Source organism: Lycorma delicatula, chromosome 4 (assembly GCF_047948215.1).
Source record: "Lycorma delicatula isolate Av1 chromosome 4, ASM4794821v1, whole genome shotgun sequence".
Lineage (NCBI taxonomy): Eukaryota > Metazoa > Arthropoda > Insecta > Hemiptera > Fulgoridae > Lycorma > Lycorma delicatula.
Window position 1 is genome coordinate 197,630,984 of NC_134458.1, and position 21,758 is coordinate 197,652,741.

At 27.8% G+C, this 21,758-nt stretch overlaps 1 protein-coding gene across 1 annotated transcript in view; it reads left to right on the forward strand.

Moving 5' to 3' along the window:
* Positions 1-13,718, forward strand: part of fng (Fringe glycosyltransferase) — a 334,450-nt gene extending 320,732 nt beyond the window's left edge. The window contains exons 8-11 of the mRNA XM_075364957.1: positions 1,086-1,156; positions 2,491-2,585; positions 6,180-6,265; positions 9,440-13,718. Coding sequence (XP_075221072.1) covers positions 1,086-1,156; positions 2,491-2,585; positions 6,180-6,265; positions 9,440-9,494 — 307 coding nt within the window. The 3' untranslated portion in view covers positions 9,495-13,718. The remainder of the gene's footprint in view (positions 1-1,085; positions 1,157-2,490; positions 2,586-6,179; positions 6,266-9,439) is intronic.
* The last annotated feature ends 8,040 nt before the right edge of the window (positions 13,719-21,758 follow it).

The window sequence follows — 21,758 nt, forward strand, 5'->3', positions numbered from 1 at the left end:
TTGCTCCGTTTTGTTGAAACCAGGCTGTGTTAAGAATCGGTGGAAATCTCTTTTGTTGTTCCACAACAAAGGTTTCACGCACGGCTACGTAACGAGCCGACGTCACTGTAATCGCAAGACCGTTGTCATCCTCAAAAAAATAAGGGCCTATAACACCGTAAGATGACATAACACACCACACGGTCACTTTCTGGCTGTGCAACGGACGCTGGTGTAGTTGCGTAGGATTTTCTTGTGCCCAGTATCTGAAATTTTGCTTGTTAACAAATCCACTGAGGTGGAAATGCGCTTTGTCTGACATCCACAGTTCGTGAACAAACTCTTCGTTATCATTTATTTTCGGAAGCATTACATTACAGAATTGTGCTCGCACAATTCGGTTTCATCGTTCGGTTTCAGTTCCTGGACGATCTGCAACTTGTATGGACGGAATTGCAAGTCCTTCACCAATATTCTTCGAACACTTGAACTATGCGATTGTAAAGATGCTGAGAGACGACGGATTGACCGAAGTGGACTTCGTGTGACAGCATCTTGTAAAGCTTGAACATTCTGTGGTATACGAACGGTTCGCTCACGGCCTGGAGGTTTCTTTTTCATTGCCGAACCGGTTTCCTCAAAATTAGATATCCATGTTTTAATTGCATGTGCTGATGGAAGACGGTCGTGCCGTCCCAGATTAAAATGACGGCGAAATTCTCTACGCGCTCCCTCCACACTGTCATTGTTTTTGTAAAACGCTTTGATAGCAAATGGAAGTTGCGCACCCCTCCAAGGATCCATGACAACTAAATGGCAGGTTAGGTTAGAGAGGCTGGCGCCACTTATCAAGTGGTACCAATCGCCCACGGCTACCAAAACAACTATCAAAATTTCCTGTTTCTTTGAATCACGCTGTATTTGATGTTAATTAGAACCTAACTATAAAGAGACAGAATCCAGAAATTGATCACATTAAATTTGAATTGTAACATATTCCTGCAGTACAATCGGTTCTTTCATAGTTTTTATAAAATAATAATTACAAGGTAATTTTGTAATATTTTAATTAATTTATTCTAATAATTTTCATTTTTTTGTTGCAGTGGTGGAAAATTTATGAGTATCGGTGAAAAAATCAGATTACCCGATGATGTTACAATGGGATATATTATAGGTAAACAGAAATGCTGAAACTAATTTAACTTTATTTTAAAGTTATATGTATTTGAATTATAGATTTTACCTTCTATAATGTAATTATAGAGAATTAACAGTTTATTTACATTATATTCAAGAAACAGGTTGCTCTAAAGGAATTAGACTAGAGTGTTTTCAATTCCAGTTGTTAGTTTTTCAAATTGTATTTTAAGGAGGTAATAGTGAATTTAAAGGAAAAAATTTGAATCAGATTTACAAACCAAGGGGAGAAAATTAATATTTTAATTGATAATCTGTTGCAACAATATTGATAGTAGTGTGGAGTGGTAGACTCCAAAAATTATTAGAGGAAAAACTGAATTTTGTCGAATTTTCCTCAGGAGAAATTCAGTTTGAAAATAAATAAGGAAAAAATGACAAAGAAATTTTACAGAAAAGGATGATGAATTAAATGTAATTAATATGATTAAATAAGTTAGAAGATAGGGAATTTTATTTTTTTTATGTAATAAGGTTGCAAAGGTGAACAAAGAAATTATCTAAACCAGGTTGGTATAAATTAGTCTGTTTAGTTTTAAATGTAGACCTGGTCATTAAAAAGGAATTTTTTTATGTTACGAAATTAATTTACTAAGTTAGTTTTCTTTTTTCTCTTGCTAACAATGATTTTCCATTCTATATTCTGCATATAGCATTCATTTTATAACCTACCAAAACAATCTACCATTGTTTGTTAAGAAAGCAAGTAAATGTTTAAAGTTTAGTTCTTGCTCTGATAGTTCTTTAATGCTATCCAAACTGTGTTTCATTAACTGTTAACTACATAGCATTTTTAAGGAATTCTGAAATGCTAACAAGCTGATGGTTATATATATGGTAGAGATATGCTTTTATGTGTTGGGTTTGTAGTTTTGACTCCTAACTATGTTTTAAACTGTTGTTGTATAAAGTCTAAACAGTAATGATGAGTTGTATTCCATCAGGAATTATGGTGTAATCATGATTAATGTAAAGCAAAAGTAACTTATGCAAAATTATAGTTGTTGAAATTGTTTTTATGATTTGTTTCATGCTAGTAATGTGTATTAACATATTTTTTTAAACATATATTGTATTTATTTATTTTTTATTGAGTTTATATATAACTGTTGGATTTATTTTTAAATTAGAGCCTCGTTATATTTATTAATCTTTTTATCATAACTTAAATGCTTTGAAAAATATTTGCATGTATTCCTAATATGAAATTATAGAAAATAATGAACATTATATATTTATTTGTTTATTTGCATTAATAAACAACTATTATTATTAATTACCATTTTATGTATGTATATTTATGTATTTCAGAGCACTTGTTGAAGAAACCATTAACAGTTGTTGATCAGTTTCATTCTCATTTGGAGCCAATGAAATTCTTACGGCAAGACACATTTCATGACCAGGTATTGTTATAGTTATTTTTTATAACATAACTGTAAAATAAATTCTTAATTCTACCATTAAATTATTAATTTTATCTTTAGTTAATGCATTTAATAAAATGTAAATTGCTAAAGTAAATTGTACCAAAGAATAAAAAATGGTTCAGTAATAGATTTAATTCAGTTTTAGTTAATATTGAAATGTAAGATTAAAAGAGTTTTATTTGTCTTGAAAGACAATATTATAATGATGTAAATCAAGGATAAATAGATCTTGGGTTAGATGTAGGATATTAAACTGCACACATTTATAATTTGGGATGTCCTAATAGAACATTTTTAATGACAAAATAAACTAAATCTAACTTAATTGGATTGCATAGTAATCCTGTAGATTAATTTACAGGTTGTATACAGTATGTAACTAGAAAGTGCTCTAGGGTAAGAAATATTTCATTGGTGGAAATAGATTATAACCCTTACATGCAAGCCAGATAATTTTCTAGGCCAGGTGCTGAAGAATTTCCTAACCCAGCTTTTCAAAAGATTCACTGCGTCATGGGTTGAGTGTGTTTGGGCATTTCATGTAACAATATATTCCTTTAGCTGATATCTGAGGTCTAATTCATTTAACAGCTCTCTCCAGTTTCTTAAGAGTGGTTAAATTTCATCTTCCAATTATTTTATCAGATATTACCATCCAAATCTTCTGTAATTGCTGGGACATTATCTGCTGACATAAAAGGATGCCCGCTTTTTGTTCATCCAGCACACTTAAACAACCATTATAAAATCATGATCCCAGTTTCACATCTGCTGGACTCTTATTCATTACTTAAACTGCTTCAATTACATGACAAATTTCAATTGGTACCAGCCTTTTTAACACACTAAAACTAAATAAGAGATTGTAACTCTTCTTTTGTACAGGCATACAGAAATGTTCCTGTTGTTGAATTATCTACAATAGAATAAGGATACGTTGAGAGTTTATATTAGTCACTCTATCTAGTTAACAATGTCAAAACTACGCTTCCTCTATGAGCCAACTCTCTGTATATAGTACATCAGCAACAATTGAATAGGAAAATTTATTTTTTTTATTTTCCCTCACCCGCATGCATGCACGCGCGCGCGCGAGCACACACACACATACATGTTTAGAATAATTTTTTTCTCCTTAAGAACCAGAATACAGTAATTATTTAATTTAAATAATTATTATTTAATTATTTTTACAGTTATTATTTAATGGGTTTTAAAATACTCATTTAGGAAAGATATTTCAAAACATTTGCATTCTTGAACTGCATCTTGAATCAAATGAAATTCTTATTTAAGAAACCACACACATCTCCAATTTTTTTGCCATTTTTAACTTTATTGCAAATTCCAATTTGTTATGGTAGAGCTATCATTTTGAGCAGAAACAACACATCTTCCATAAAATATAGTTTAATAGGACTTAATAGCCCTCTGTTTAGTAGCCCGTCAACCAATAATTAGTTAGTTCTTAGATGGTGCCACTGAAATAAGAAAATAAAATTATAAATATACTCTAATCACGCTTAACCTAGTCAAGGATAGTGAACATCGGTTAAGTTTGGTTAGATTATAATTTTATTTATTTATTTTCTTATTTCAATATTGCATTTCAGTGGCACCATCTAAGAACTAACTAACTAATTATTGGTCAACAGGCTATTAAGCATTGTGGGTATATAACGGATTTTGACCATGGGACCTATTGAAATCTACATTTTTTTGAGAAACCACACATATCCAGGATATGTGTTTTTCTCTACTAAACTAACACCATCAGCTGATGTACTTTTAAAATGGTAGTCGGTTTGTAGGTTATGTTATTGAACTTTATACTATGTGCTGTCCGTAGAAGTGTGCTTTATAGGATTTATTGAGTGAAAAGTATGTAGTTATTTTTTGAATTTTTTTTATTAATAATGTCAACATCTGATACTGATGAAGAGGTTGCTGTTAAGAGAAAGAAAGGAATAAAAAATGTTAAATACAAAAGTGAAATATCAAAGGAAGCTAGAGTTAAAGGGTTCGATTACATCAGTTGGAAAGGTAAATTAGAAGTCAGAAAAGAGGTGAAAATTGTAATTATGCGGCAAAATGTTTTGACACAGTAAGTGGTGGTGACATTAACAAAATAAATGAAAAGTTTTATTCATTTAATAGTAAAAATTAAAAAGACTCGTACTTGCAAAGTACTGTTCACAATGTTAAACAACAAAGGCCTAGTAATATTGTAGTTGTAAAGTGCAAGCCAAAACGTAATCCATTTACTTACCATGTATTATGTAGTTTTGTTGTTTATCTAGTTTGCAAGAGAGATTTTGCATTTATCCATGGTATTACTGATAATCATATCAGAAGACTTTGTAATCTCTTAACTCAAGGGAACTCTCCTATTGATAAGTGAGAGAAGAATAGGCCTGGAAATGCGAAACCCGGTGGATCTGTAAAACTGATCGGATACAATTATTTCTTGTAAAAGAAGCTCAGTATACCGCATGTATATATTATTATTTTACTGAAAAACTTAATGTGAAGCTCATGCACAAACCTTTTTTAGAACTTCACCCTGATTCTGGCATAAAATAAAACTATTATTATTATTGCATTTTTAAAGAAAATTGTAATCTTTCTTTCAGAAGGCCCCAGGTTGACATGTATTACCTGTGAAGAGCTCTCAGTAAAAATAAAGAGTGGTAGATTAAATGAAACTGCTAAAAGAGTTGCAGCAGCAAAAAAATGGACGATCTTTGGAGAGCAAACAAGTTTTATAACACTCTTTAGACAGTTTTTGCTGAACTAAGAAATCGAGACAATTCAGTAGGCATTCATATTGATTACAAGCAAAATCTGAACCTATCTAACATTCAAGAAATTTTTTACTCGAGGCAACTTGCTGTGAACACACTCTCAGTTAGTGACCTTAAAAGTGACAAAGCAACAATTTATTTATACCATGAGGGAATGGCAAAAAATAGGCAAATGAAGTAACATCTTTTTTTTATAATTACATTCAAACTTTACCTAATAATATTCAGTATTTATATATCTGCCAGTATTGTCCAGTTCATGCAGAATTTCAAAACTCTTTTACATTATTTCAACCTCAGTAATTCATTTATTTGAAAAACAACACAAATGCGACCTATTTTTTATTTTTTTAATGAAGTTACAAAACATAAAAAAATATCTTAATATATTTAAACGTACTTTCAGGTGATAATGAGGGTATAGCATCAAGTTTTTAATTTTACTTCTGCAAGTACAGAAAACAATTTTTTCTGATTTCTCGACAATTAGATTTTTGGATACATGTGGTTTCTCAGATAAGTGATTCTATTGCAGATGAAGACTGCAGTAGAATTACAATAAGGTATTTTGAAATAACCATCTCTGATTTGTATTTTGGTTGTTAAATAGAATGTATGTAAAATATATTTTAGAAATACTCTATAGATGCAATTAATGAATACGTTTAAAAAATTAATATATATGTATATAAATTAAATTTATGTATAAAATTGTATGTATACATTTACACATACAATTTGTCATTCTTTTATTTTATTATTACAGATAACGTTCAGTTATTCAAGATATAGTAAAGATGAGATGAATGTTGTTAAGATAGATGGTTTCAATACACGAGTTGATCCTACTAGGTAATGTATATTAACATTATTTTCATTTATATATATATTTACTAATTTACTGCACACACAATGATAATGTATGAGGGTGTTTGATAGATTCATACGAGGTCAGATAAATGGCACTTATAGTATATTGTTGAGATTATTCTTAGTTCCCCATATTTCTACTGGGAACACACATCAAGTTATAATTGGATACATTCGCCATTCTGTTGTTGCAGTCATGAGTCGACCGAGTATTGTGTCATATGAAGAATTAATTAAACAGAACTTTATCTGGTGATCAAACATCAAGTTTTTTAAAAGCAAACCACACAGGAAACTAAAGCCAAGTCGGATAAATATTATGATGAGTTAGCTCTATTGATTAGAACAGTTTATGAATGGTTTGGTTATTTTTAGAATGATCATATGAAGACAAATGATACTGAATACTGTACATTAATATGATGCAGATGGCATGTTGAGATTGCAACTGCAGAGAATAATGAAAAAATCTATGATAATGAGGATAGAAAATTAAAAGCGTTTGAGATCTCTAAGAAATAGGTGTCTCAAATAAATAAGTGAATTATTTTTTACATAAATGTTTACAAATGTGAAAACTGTCCACAAATGGGTGTCACATTTGCTCGCAGCTAATTAAAAGCATAACAAATAAATTTTTCTGTGTTTTAGCACTGTTTGTATCTGTTTCAACGTAATCAAGAGGAATTTTTGCATCATTTCAAAACAATTAATGGAACTTCAATACACCACTACCAACCTGAAACCAAGGAACAGTCAGAATAGTGGGTTGCAGTCAAGAATTGACTTCAAAGAAGACAAAAATCATTCTTTCAGCAAGAAAAGTTCTAAATACTGTCTTTTGAGAGTTCACGGATTTCCATGACTTTTACTCTTCATTGACTTTTTGGAAAAGGGTAAAACAATAAGCAAGCGATATTATCATCTTTGATGATCATCTAAACGAGAAAATAGAGGAAAAATGACCACATTTGACAAAAAGGTTCTTCTTCACTAAGACTATGTACAAACTCATTTTTTTACTATTGCAACAGCAAAATTGTTGCAAGATACACTGTAAAATTATTTCACTTCTCCTGACACACCAAACTTACCACCTTCAGATTATTATGTGTTTCCAAATATGAAGATCGGTTTGCTGAAAAGAAATTTATGCCAAATGATGAAGTTATTACCAAAATATTTTCCTATCTTCAAGGCTTGGGTAAGTCATACTATAAGAATGGAATCAAAAAATTTGAACGTCATTGAACTAAGTATCTAGTCTTGAAAGGAGATAACACTGAGAAATAAAAAGGATTTTTCCCAAAAAAAGTGTCTTCTTTATTTTTGCATGTACTTATAAAACATACATTTGCATACTTAAAAAAAGTGTACATATAGAAATATTAGTTTGATTTAAATAATTACTTGCATTAAAACGTTATTTAATTGAAAATATTTACCTACACTATTGATAAGATGATGCCTGAGAGTTGTACGCATGTATTATCAGATACAGAAAAATATTCATTTGTATGTACAGATTTGGTAGAACACTATTTATTAATTGAACTGAAGTAGACACATTAAAATTAAAAATTAAAATTGGTTAAACTTCACAATTTTTTACATGACTTTCACTTTAATCTCTTTATGAAATTATTTATAGTACTAGCTGAATAATCTATAATGCTTGGAAATCATTTAGTGACTGGATTGAAATAAATATTTTTAATTATAAAATATGTTAATATTAAACTAAAATGAATAAAATTTAGGCTATATTGATCATTTTTAACTTTTTTTTTGTACAATTCCATTTTATTGTATTAATATTAATCTTTCAAATTGCATATTCAGGTTACAAATATAAAAGAAATAATACCATAGAAAAGTAAAATGACCCACAAAGTACATAGGGTATTAACACAAGTGATCTCTTTAAATACACACATAATACTCATAAGCCAACTGATTGGAAAGCACCATAAACTCATCTTGTAATTTACTACTGTGTAGAACAAGTGAAATTATTACAGTATTTTAATTCTATGTTTATCATCTTTTTTGATGATATTCTTATGTACAATGAATCAAGTTAATGTAAAAATTATAGTACGTCAAAACTGTTTCACATAATTTTAATTGAATAAAATAGTATTAACTGCTTCAGTCAGCTGTTACAGTAGTCATAAGATAATTTATGTTATCTGTCTTGTTGCATACCACTGACATGTTCAAAGGTTATGTTTGGCAAAATCACTAGTCATTGGTAGTACACAGTCTATTACACGTGTTGTATAATTTAATAAAACAAATTACAATGTAGTTCTTTAAACTATATTTTATTTAACTTCATCAACATCAGTTGTTTATTTTATAAGGGAAATAAATAAAATACAATAAAATTCACTAAACTTGGGTAAAACATTATTAGTAAACAAATTGTTGAATTTGCTATATGTGTTTATATTTTTTCTAATCTTGGTACTTTAAATGCATTTTTAATCTGCAACACAGTTTATAATAACTTTCCTTGATATATCTAAATATCGACCTCATTTTCACAGTAAGTTCAAATATGTTTTGTAAATTATGGCTTTTTACTCCCGGTTTAATGGTAAGAGCAGGAGTTCCTTTAAAATCCCTTTTGTAATTTGACCTTTACTTGCCGCTCCAGAATTTATCTTATAATTATTTTATTTCCTTTTCTGTTGTTTATTTGTTTGTTTTGTATATACTGGAAAAAATTAGCTGTTTGGTTATTCACATATTAATATTATGTTACTTTTAAAGGACATGAAACCACATCTTGGTGCTTATAATCATGTAAATGGTAATAAAACACAATAAAAATAAATGCAGAATAACAATAAAATATTCATAATTTGAGAGGCTCTTAGTGTTACTGAAATTGCATAAAAAAGTGGTTAAATGTATTCAATTTACTGTACCCTCTTCCTCACAAAATTGAATTTTGTTAGCAAGCCTGCCTTCTTGAAAAAGTGAAGAAATTCACTGTCTATTTGTTCATATTTCCTTTTTGTTGGGCAAGTTTTGGATCAGACTATATTGAATAGCAATCAGAACTACTTAAAATTTATTTTTAAAAAAAGATTATTATTTGTAATATTATAAAATTGTAATTAATTTTATATTGCTTTTATTTTACAGGTTTCTTTCGCTTCATTGTTTTCTCTTTCCATATTTTCCATTCTGTCCAAGATGACACATAGTATCTCAAAAAAAAAAGTTGTATTAGTTAAAAATTTTGTTATTCATCATTTGTTACTGATTAATGATGAAAGGAAGTAAAAAATAAAGGATTTGTATAAAGAAAAGAAAAATAATACTATATATTAATTAGTATTTTTAAAAAATTAATTTTGGATGTGAATGCTTACACATGCATGTTTGTGTGTATGTCTGTGATTTCGGCACAAGGAGTGCATAAACATTCAAAATTAAGATAACATTTTAATTTACTAATTTAATATTTTTATTTAATAATTTTAATTTGTGATAAAAATAATTGATGATAAAATAATATTTTAATGATCTTAAATGAAAGATGAAATAGATCTGTACCTTTTTATATTATATCTGAATAAATTATTGTTGTAATGTATTTTGCTAACTACTATAAAAACAGGGTTTATGAATGATTTTTATTTTTAAAATACTGTCATATATAAATTTATAATTTTTTTATTACAGAGTTAATTCTTTGTTTTGAATGTAGATTTAATTATAGTTTGAAATAGTATTTTTAATTTCTAATTTTTATTTTTATTTTATTTTATTTTTTTCCATAAAAAGTGTTTCTGAAGTTTGATATTTATTAACAAAAATTATTTTTATCTGTTGCACCAATGAATGGTAAGATAGCATTTGGTCTGGATCCTCGGAGTCCTAATGCAGAACTTTTCTATAGTTAGTATATTATTGTAATCTACAAAGTGGTGCACAAAATGATCCAAATTTGGTTTTGTTAAAAAATATTTATTTGAATTGCAATACGGAAAAGTAAAATATGTGTTTACTATATACCTGGAGATTATGTTCTGCTTATCATATGTTCAATATGACCACTTCATGTCTAGCAACTTCTTCATCACGAACTCCTATGTTGTTAATAACTCGACACATATCCTCAGGTATCTCGTTGCATGCCTCAGTGATCAGCACTTGAAGTTCCATCATTGTACAAGGATGTTTAGGGAAAATCTTTTCCTTTAGAAATTCCCAAAGAAGATAATCACACGAATTCAAATCAGTACTGTTTAGGGGCCAGATCTGTCCACAAGAAAAATGTTGCAAATTACATTTGCATTCAAATTTTCATGCAGAAAGTCTGAAACCACATTAGCTGTGTGTGGTCTGGTTCCATCCTGCATAAACACTCGTTTTCTAATTGAAACGCTTTTGCAAGAAGCTGAGGAACAAAATTATTACACAGCATGTTTAGATAATGTTCACTGTTCACTATCTGTTCAAAAAGGAATGCCCTCCCCCCCCATGTGACTTGAGATAGCAGCCCATACCATAATTCTTGCAGTGTGATGCATCTTTTCATGAAGCATGTGTGTATTTTCAGAAGGCCAAAAATGCCCATTTGGTTTATTAACAACCCCGTCTTGGTGAAAATGTGCCTCATCTGAAAACCAAACATTGTTCAACAATACATCTTGATTCACAGCCTGTTCAGTGAATGCTATTTTTTTATGTTTGTTGTCGACCTTTAATTTAGGCAACACTGTTATTTTGCATGGATATAAATGCAAATCAGTTATTAAAATTGGCTGCACAGATTGTCTAAAAATGCAAAATTGTGCAGCTGCTTTTCTTGTTGATTTTCCTGGGCTCCTCAGCAACGCTGCTCTGACAGCTTCGACATTCTGTGGAGAATGAACGTGGGCAGGCCGTTCGCACTTACCTTCAAATACTGAACCATCACTATTAATTTTTTCATAAAAGTCTACATACTGTTGTAAGTGAAGGCAACTAATGAGTTTGAAAATATACACAAAACCGTATTTGTGTAAGCACCACACTTTTCATTTGATTAAAAAACAACACAGTCTTTACACGCTGTTCAATAGTCAGTCTTCCTTTGTCAGCCACCTTGGAAGTATACTCAAACAGCACACACAGTAAGAGATAAAATGAATATTCAAGAACTGGTTTCACTTCTTATTAACTGCTAAAACAAATGCACCATTTTGTGCACCACCTGTAGAATTTTTATCACTTAGCTATTGTTTTCAGGAAATGTGAAGTTTATTTCGTCTTGAAATGCGAAAATAGAATTTTTGTTTGCATTTGACATAAACTGCATCGATGATGAGACTGTGATAAATTTATTAACCAGTTTCCCTACTTTTGCTATGTTTTTATAGCAAAATCTTTTGGGTCCAAACCTACAAAGGAATAATCAATCTATTGTTGGGATTATCAGTAATATATATCCCCTTATTTACTTTTCCAGTTAGTTGGAGCAGGTAATAGATTGATCATAGATTGTCTTCCTATTACTATATTTTTTTTTGAAATTATCCTCTCTGTCTCCGCACCCATTTTCTATACATCCTCTTTAAAACTTTTCAGCATTCTCCATTTCATTATTTTTACTACCATCTTCTTTATATGTCTTGATCATCATAGTTTTTCTATTACCTTATGTAATAAATTTATAGTCTCCTTACTCTCATGATCTCTGGTTTTCTTATTTATCTTGCTTTTGAAGAATTTTGTAACTTTTATTTTACTTTCCTCCATAGCTGCAAACAAAGAAATTTTGATATCATATACTGTTAGTGGTGTATTGTATGAGGGTAAGTCAATTATTATCTGCAATGTAGTTATAAAATTTATTGCAATACAAATAGGAAACTTACATGTACATCATCTTTCAACATAGTCCCCTTACATTTCAACTGCACTTGGTCCATCGTTGCACAAGCTTCCTGATGCTCTCATAAAAGAAGTTTTTCGGTTGAGCTGTAAGCCAGAAATGCACCGCTTCTTTCACTGTTTCATCTGAGGTAAATCGATGGCCCCTTAATGCCTCTTTAAGTGGACCAAACAAGTGGTAGTCAGAAGGGGCAAGATCAGGACTTTATGGAGAATGAGCCAGTACTTCAAAGTTGAGTTTCTGGAGCGTTTTAGCAGTGTGGGCAGCAGTATGTGGACGGGCATTGTCGTGCAGCAACACAACACCTTTCGACAGCAGTCCTCGGCGTTTGCTTCAAATTGCAGGCTTCAGCTTGGCAGTAAGCATCTCACTGTAATGCGCACTGTTTATTGTCATGTCCCTTTCTTCATAATGTTCCAGTACTGGGTCACTGGGCCTTGTGAGTCCCAAAAAACCGTAAGCATCAGTTTTCCTGTGGATGGTTGGGTCTTGAACTTTTTTTTGCGGGCGAATTTGGATGTTTCCATTCCATACTCTGCCGTTTACTTTCTGGCTCGTAATGATGGATCCATGTTATGTCACCAGTGATGATTCTGTCTAAGAAGATGTTCCGTTCGTTACCGTAGCGATCCAAATGTTTTTGGCAAATGTCCAAGCGCGTTTGTTTATGCAACTGTGTGAGTTGTTTTGAGACCCATCTTGCACAGACTTTATGAAACCCAAGTCTGTTATGGATGATTTCGTAGACAGAACTATGATTAATTTGCTTACGATGTGCCACTTCATCAACAGTTACTCGTCTGTCTAAGAAAACTATGTCACATGCACGCCCAATGTTTTCCTCATTTGTGTTGGTAAACGCTCGTCTGGCTGCTTCGTCGTGCGTAACACTTGTGCGACCATTTTTGAATTTTTCAGTCCATTCATAGACACTCCGTTGCAGCAACATACTGTACCGAAAGTCTTCTGTGCAAACAGAAAGCGGAGCAGCCATGGTTAACGGCAGGGCAGCGATAATGGCACTAACCTAGCAGCATCAAACCTGCACAGACATAACAACAATTAAACCATGCATGTGTCAACTACACAACACGACACTACTACCAACATAAACAAAAATATAACTAAATTGTAGATAATAATTGACTTACCCTCGTATATTTGAGTTGTACTATTAACACATTCTTTAGACACCTTATTATTTACATACACTAATAAAAACATTTTAAATACTTTATCTTCTACATATCTTGTCAGTCTACATAATATTTAAATTTAGTTTGCCATTTTTTTCATTTTATAAAGTAAATTCATTTCTATAATATTCATTTAATAGTTTTATATATATAATTTTATATCGCCACTTAAGTTTGAAGCTTGTGTGTGGGATTTGGGATTGGAATTCCACAAATTTTAATTCTTTGCTTTTGAAATTCTTTCAATTTCAATGCTTTTTTAATGACAAATTTAATTTTAAAAGTTTTGAAAATACTCTGTAGGATTATATTCTCCCATATATTTGCGTAATAAGCTATTTTATTAGATTTGTTTTTTGTTTCTTCAAAAATATTACCTAAACATAATATTTATGGAATAATTTATTGTAAAAATATATATGTATAAATTATATTTTTGTATATATGTTACAGTTCAGATTAAAAAAATGTAATTTAATTCTATTTATTGTTGTACTTGTATATTTTATTATACTGAATATATATTATAGATGTTTTATAAAAATTTATTTATTTATTTTATTAATTAATTTTGTGCAATACCAATGAAGGTTTCTGAGGGATAATAACTCAAATTTTTCACTGAAGTAGTTTTAAAGGTAACAAATATCATTAACATTTCATATAATATTTACAACCAAATTTTTAATGTACATTATTATTTTTTGTAAAATTTGAATACATTTATGCAATTCAAAACCTTAACATTCTGTCTTACCTTATTAAGTGTGTTAAGAACATACTATTGAACCAAATCACCACTACCATTCTACAACTAATCATTTTCTCATTTGTCATATTTTTAAAATAATAAAAGAAAAAAAATGAAAAAATGTAGGCCTGCAATAAACAATATTCATTAACACTATTACGTACATTCTTCTGACTTGTTACAAATAACAATAAAAAAAAAAAAAACAATTATATAAATCCTGGAAATATATTATCAAAATTCTATGAAAACAAAACTAAAAAACAATAGTTTGTAATATGTTATAGAACCTGTTACGCATGCGCACACATACCACACTGTGTATGTGTGACACACACACAAATATATATATATATATATATATATATATATATATATATATTAAAAAATTTGTTTTAATTACAAGAAATGCCTGACCTTTGGTTAAAAAACATTATAGTAAAAAATAAAGTAACAAATCAGTGAACGTTTAATTTTTTATGTGAATTAACATTTCTTTCTCCCATATAGATATTCTTCCTTCATTAATATTTCTTAACTTATCAAGCAGATTTAAAAAAAAAAAAATTATAATTTTACAGTATTTTATGGAAGGCATCAGATGACAACATGATTAAAACTTTTAAAAAAAAATTTAATAAATTATATCATGTTTTTCCACTGGACCTTTCAAATTGTTAAATAAACCATTTATGGTAAACGGAAATAATTGTTTATAGAATTATTTTTATAAATTTGGAAAATTTACCATTTTTATAGATACTTCTATGTTTACATCAAGACTATTTGACTATGAAATATTTTTATTATATATTTCAATAAAATGAAGAAATGAGTTTGTAACTTTTGTAATTCACTGAATTGAATTGTTAATATATGTAAGTAAGTTATATTAAAATAGATTGTCATAATTTATGTGTATAAATTTATATAAAAGTAACATTTAATAAATGTGTTAACAGTAAACACCTAATTATCGATATTAATTGTGAGTTGGTTACATATGGTTACTGAAAAATACAGTTAAAGTCTTTAGTAGTTCTTCTCAGGAGTGCTGTAATGCAATGCCCTTAAAACTGAATACTTAACTTTATTTCAATATCAATAGAGGAATGCAAGTGGAACCAGAATAAAAAAAATTAATACAGTATGTTGATGGTTGAAATATAAGATCTGTTTCTGTTTCATGTTAATAATTATTTCTAACTGCTTGTATTTACTAAGGCTTTTGAACAGCATTAGCTGGATCATTGTTTTTATACTTAGTGATGTGATAAATTATTCTTTTAATACAAACAATTGGTCCTATGACTTCAGTACATCCTAAGATAAATTCTTATTGAATAGTAAGGGCTAAAATTTATATGCATTAAACAGACTTAATTGTAGAAAGGAGAGATATGTATGTCCAGTTTTAGTACGTATTAAAATCATCGAAATCGGTTTAACAGTTCATCATAAACTGCTGAATAAAACCTTTTTTAATGCTCCAAGTATATGAATTGTAATGGTTATTTTAATTTTTTTTTAGAAGAAATCCCTCAAAAATAAAAATTCTGCAGTAAGTTTTTCCAGATAAGTTAATTGTAAGAATTTATAAACAAAAAATTACATGATGTCTTTAATCAAATTGAAAACGTTTTTGTTTGTTTTCCTTGCTGTATAAAATTAAATTTTACATCATAATGATATTCAAGTATTTTTATGTGAAATTTTCAGGAAATTTGTTTTAAAAAATGTGTTAATGTGTCCAAAACGATTTGAAAAAAATATTCTAAACCTATATTTTACAGAAATTTACTTGTGTAAACATAAGATAAAAATAATAGTAATAATAATAATACATATTACTTTATCCCAACGAGCTTTAATTCATGCTCAGAACTAGTAGTAGTTGTCTCTGTACATTGTCTCTGCACTTTATTTTCTTATTTTTAATCAAGATACCTTTTGCATTCAGTTTGAAGATCTGTTCTCAAATTGTTTGTTTTCATAAAGGCAGCATTTTTTGTGGCTTAATGATAGAAAAATCACCTTCAAAAAAACATAGTATAAACTAAAAAATGGTAATTTTTCAGTAATTTGGTACTAAATTAAATACATTGAAATTAAAAAAAAAAATGTTTAATTATTAATTTACTTTTTTATTGTAAGGAATTTATTTATTTCTTTTGTAAGTTTACTGTTTTTTTACATTTTAACTTTTTTAGTTGCATAATTACATTAACTCACACGTAATTCTACGTTAACTCACATTGATAATTGGGTGTTTATTATAATTTGTTTTATAGATATCTGTTGATTGATAAGCTATATAATATATACACTTTTTTTTAATTTTATTATTATTATTGTTATTATCATTATCATTATCATTGTATGTTAATTTGTTTTCAACATTTATTTTTAGATTTTATTTTTAATTTAAATAAATTTTATTATAAAACAGTTTTGTTTGTGTATTTAAGTTTTTTATCTATATATATATTTTTTAAATATTTAGAAAATTTTATTGACAGTTTAGTGTAATTTATATAAACAAGTATGGACACAAAAACAAGTATGTACATTTTGTTATTGTTTATATAGGCTGACAAGATTTGGCTGTGATGTATATATTTATAAATATTATGTAATATTATTGTAAATATGAATAATTTTTATAATATTATTTCGTTGTTAATTATCGTTTTGGTTTTTTTCTTTTTGTAATATTTAATAGATTTAATTTTTTGTTACAACTTAATTAATAAATATGATTTTAATGAATGTTTGAGTGTAATTTTAATTAAAATACAAAAAAAAACAAAAGTTTTGGAAATTGGTATTGATTACTGGTCACTCAGATTAACTGAAAATTTGCTTAATTAGATTATATTTTGTTTCACTGAAGCCTTAAGAAGTATATGTACTGTAATTAGAGTGAGATAATTTTATTTTTTTATCTTCCAACTATATTTTATATAATTTAATTATGAATATTTTTATTTAAATTAATTTTCTTGCAAAAAAGTGAAATGATAAGCTAGTTTAATATTTTTATTTTTAAATCCAGACACTAAAACAGTATGGATAACTGCAGTTCCATGAGTGGTAGTGTCTCGTCCTTTCATTCGGAGGACCTAGGCTTGAATCCCAGTCAGGCATGGCATTTTCACACGCTACAAAATTGTCATTTCTTCTCATCCTCTAAAGCAATACCTAACGGTGGTGATGTGCTAGAGGCTAAAGAAAAAAAATTCCAAATGAGTAAAGTTTTACTACAAGATATTATCGCAGTCATTGCAATCAGTTATGCCAGAAGCTGAATACATTTGCATTACTTGATATAATGTTGTTGTCTCTATACCTAACATAAAAAGATGGCTCTTGTGTGTATAATTATATATGTAGTTTTTTTTAAATATTTAATGTAGTAAAATTAATTCTTTTTTTATTTTATTTGTCCTTATCTTCCTTTGTACTTATTATGTCAAATACAAAAGTAAAACCTAGCTTTTCACCAGCAGTACAAAATCTAACAATGTTTCTTACCTTAACTTATTGTTTCTCCAATTTTTACATTAAAAGCGCTTTCAAGGGTTTCCTCATTGTCAGTTAATCAATTTTTTTTTTTTAAATTAACATTAAAAATTGCTGTATATTATAAAATATGTTGTAAAAAATTAAAATAAAATAGAAATATTACCTGTGGCCAGTCACACATACAGTATTGTACTAATATTATATGAATTTTACTTAATAATTTATACATATATGCTTCTATGTGTGGCGGTTTTGATAAGAAAATCATTATCAATCTCTTTCTGCATATTAATCAAGTTTATTAATTATATAATTAATTATAGCACCTTATTAATTGATTATATTTATAAAAAACAAAAATTGAAATCTAGTAATGCAACACCATTGAAACCTATAAATAATAAACCTGGCAAGGACAATATTTATATAAAATATTCCTATATTAATAATATTATTGAAAATTTGATTAATGTTTATAATGCTAAAATATATAAACCAGCATATAAACCATACAACCATATAAAAAGACATTTGAAATTCCATAATGATAGTAATGATTTGTGTTGTGTCTATAAAATAACATGTAATGATTATAATAAAATTTATATTGGGAAAACTAATAGATAATTTACAGCAAGATTTGCAGAACACTAGATTTTATAAAAACAAAAAGTTAGGTTGCTCTAATCTTGCTGATCATTTAACAAACATTCCATCACCAACTTAGATACAAATTTAAAAATAATTGAAATTACAAAAGAATGTGATAATAACATTAAAAAATTAGACATTTTAGAAAAATATTATATATACAAATATAGACAAAGATTCAACTTCATTAACATGCAGGTTTCAATGCTGTTGCATTACTAGATTTCAATTTTTTGTTTTTTATAAATATTATCAATTAATGAAGTGCTATAATTAATTATATAATTAATCAACTTGATTAATATGCAAAAAGAGTTTGATAATGATTTTTTTATCAAAATTGCCATAGTTAACAGCACATTTGTATAAATTATTAAGTAAAATTCATATAATATTAGTACAGTACTGCATGTGTGACTGACTAGCCACAGGCAATATTTTTTTTTTTTTTTTTTTTTTTAATTTTTGACTACATATTTTATAATTATTAACAACAATTATTAGCGACAATTTTTAATGTTTTAATTTTAATGTGTAATTTTAAAAAAAAAGGATTTGATTAACTGATGATGAGGGAAACCCTCGAAAGTGCTTTTAGTGTAAAAATTGGAGAAACAATAAGTTAAGGTAAGAAATATTGTTAGATTTTGTACTGCTGGTGGAAAGCTAGGTTTTACTTTTGTCTTTGGTAATTCTTTTTATCTAATTAAGAGAATGCGTTAAATAAATTACATCTTTTTACAGTTACAATTGGTCAGTGCACTTTTTATTTTAGACTTTCACTCCCATTGAAAAATTAGATAACTTTCCAAACCAATCAAGAAATGGAAAAATTGTATTTTTCATTTCTATGACAGCTTTTTAATATTTTATTGAAGTTATGTCTGCAAAACTTTAATAATAGCAGCTCATAAAGTTCATAATCAATTGTACTCTATATTTATAGCTTGATGAACACACAATTTTAACTTTACAATGTTCATACAATGTAACTGGAACAGAACCTTCTTGTTCATAGAATGAGTTTAAGATGAGAGAATAAAAAGATTCCCTTTTGAAAGACTATAAAAAAATCCCTTTTTATTGTGAATAACTTGATATGTTATATCACAGGAATTAATGCAGTTTCTGAAGTTGAATGACATAATGCACTCTACACATCCATAACATGTTAGAAATGTTTTCATTACCATTGACATCTCAGTTAACCATTAACAGAGAATGGGTTAACAACAAAAAATCTGTACCCAATATGTAAAAAATACAATGTTTTATTGTACACTATTGATATTTTATACTTTTAGTGATTTTTTTTAAGACCTGAAGGTGCAGGTAATCTATAAAAATGCTCTTTTATATTAGTAAATGTTCTTGCCAGTTAGAAGTGTGTTTTTAGAACATTAACGTAGTTTTAATAGCATTTTTAATGAAAATCTCATATAAATTATGTCTGAAAACACTGATGATGATGATAATAAGTACTATTTAAATTAAATTGAACTATTTTCATAAATATTTTTATTTGGTTTTTGTTAAATTAAATTTTTGTGTTGTAAGAGTTATATATTTTTTTATATTCATGGTGTTTATTGTAATTTTGTTTTATAATAAATTTAAATTATGATTTTTTGTAAATATTATATAATTTATATGTGGTAATAGATAATATTTATATTGTGGGATGTGTAAGATAAAAATAAATTAATGTATATATTTATTGTTCTGTAAATTTGTGTTTGTAAGATAATTATTAATAAATTGTTTTTGCAAAGTCGTAATGTGTTTTATTATTACCTTATTATTATTGTCATCTAACCTGTTTTCTTATTTAAAATTACCAAAATAAAATAAAGAATAATAATAAAATAATTATGGTTAAAATGATAATAAAGATAGTGGTAAAGAAAAATCTGATGTGGAACCACATGACTTCCTTGTACACCTATAAAATTACATATATACATTTTTAAAAGTATATAAAATATTATTTCACTAACAGCTTCTGATTTTTTTCATATTTTTTTTTTTTATTATTACTTATTGCAACATTTTTTTTTACAGAGGTTAATAATTATCAATATATTTAAATTTAAAAAAATATTTAAAAAAAGGAAATTGAAAAGAAAAAATGTTGCAAACCAAAAAAAAATAAACAGGAAGAAAATGTTGCAAACAATGAAAGAATAAAAAGTTAAGAGAGGATAATGAATATAAAGGGAGAGAAAATTTGAAAACTAGAGAACGTGTACACAAATTAAGATCAGAAGAATTATATCAAACCGAAGAGCGATTAAATGATTGGCAACAAAAAACAAATAAACAAAATGGTGATCAATTCCAACTTAGGGAGAATATTGTCCAACAATACCATTGTAGTAATGAACTAAAAGAAGAATTTTTTGTAGTTTATTAAAGATCGGGCATGTATGCCTCAGTGTATTTGTTATTCTTGTGATGGTCTATGTTTCAGTCACTCTGTAGTTAACTTTAATGTAATAAAATTAAACAGAAATTACAGAATAATTAAATAAAATTAAACAGAAATTAAACTAGAAATTCCAAAATTAATATGATTCTAAATTATAATTTACAATTAATATTAAATAATCAGATGTTTCATCAAATCGATTACATATACACATGTGTAAAAATGCCTATTAAATTACATATTCACATTTTTGAAAGTACATAAAATTTTATTTCACTAATAACTGTTGATTTTTTTTGTTTTATTGTTATTGAATAATTATTTACTGTAAAAATTGCTTTACAATCATGGGTTAATATATTATATATTAATAAATCAATATATTTCAATTAAAAAAAAAGTTAAAAAAGAAAAGGAGATGAAGTCTGATTCGAACCGATGTGTCATCCCTTGTAAGATCCAAATATTTCATTAATTAAAATTTTTTTTGGTTATAACTCTGGAACCAATGAAAATAAGTACCACTTATGATATATCATTGAAAAGCTCTCAATGAAGGCTTATTACTGCAGTTAACAAAAAGTGCAAAATCCAAACGTTTTTGAATTTTGGGCTTTTTTGGACAATTTTGTTTCAGTCAATTGCAATCAATCAGTTTTTTTGGTTCAGTCGATTGCAATCAAATTAATCTTGATTGATAATCCTAAGTGACTGAAAGCAATCTCAAAATTGGAAGAGGTAGAAACTTTAAGCTGGACTGATATGTTTGATTTAAGGATTAATCAATATGCAGGGAATCTTTTTCTCCAAAGTGGTGAAAAGGGATGTAAATCTATCTTATTTATTTCAACAGAAAAGGCATCATCATTATCATCATCATTAAATATTACGTTTTTAATTAACAGTTGTTTTTATTTTTATTCTACAAACGCTGGTAAAAATTAATTTCTGGTTTTTTGCAGTTTTTTTTTGTTTGTTATTTAATTATTATTTCTTTCTTTTTTCATTTTATTATAAATATATGTTTC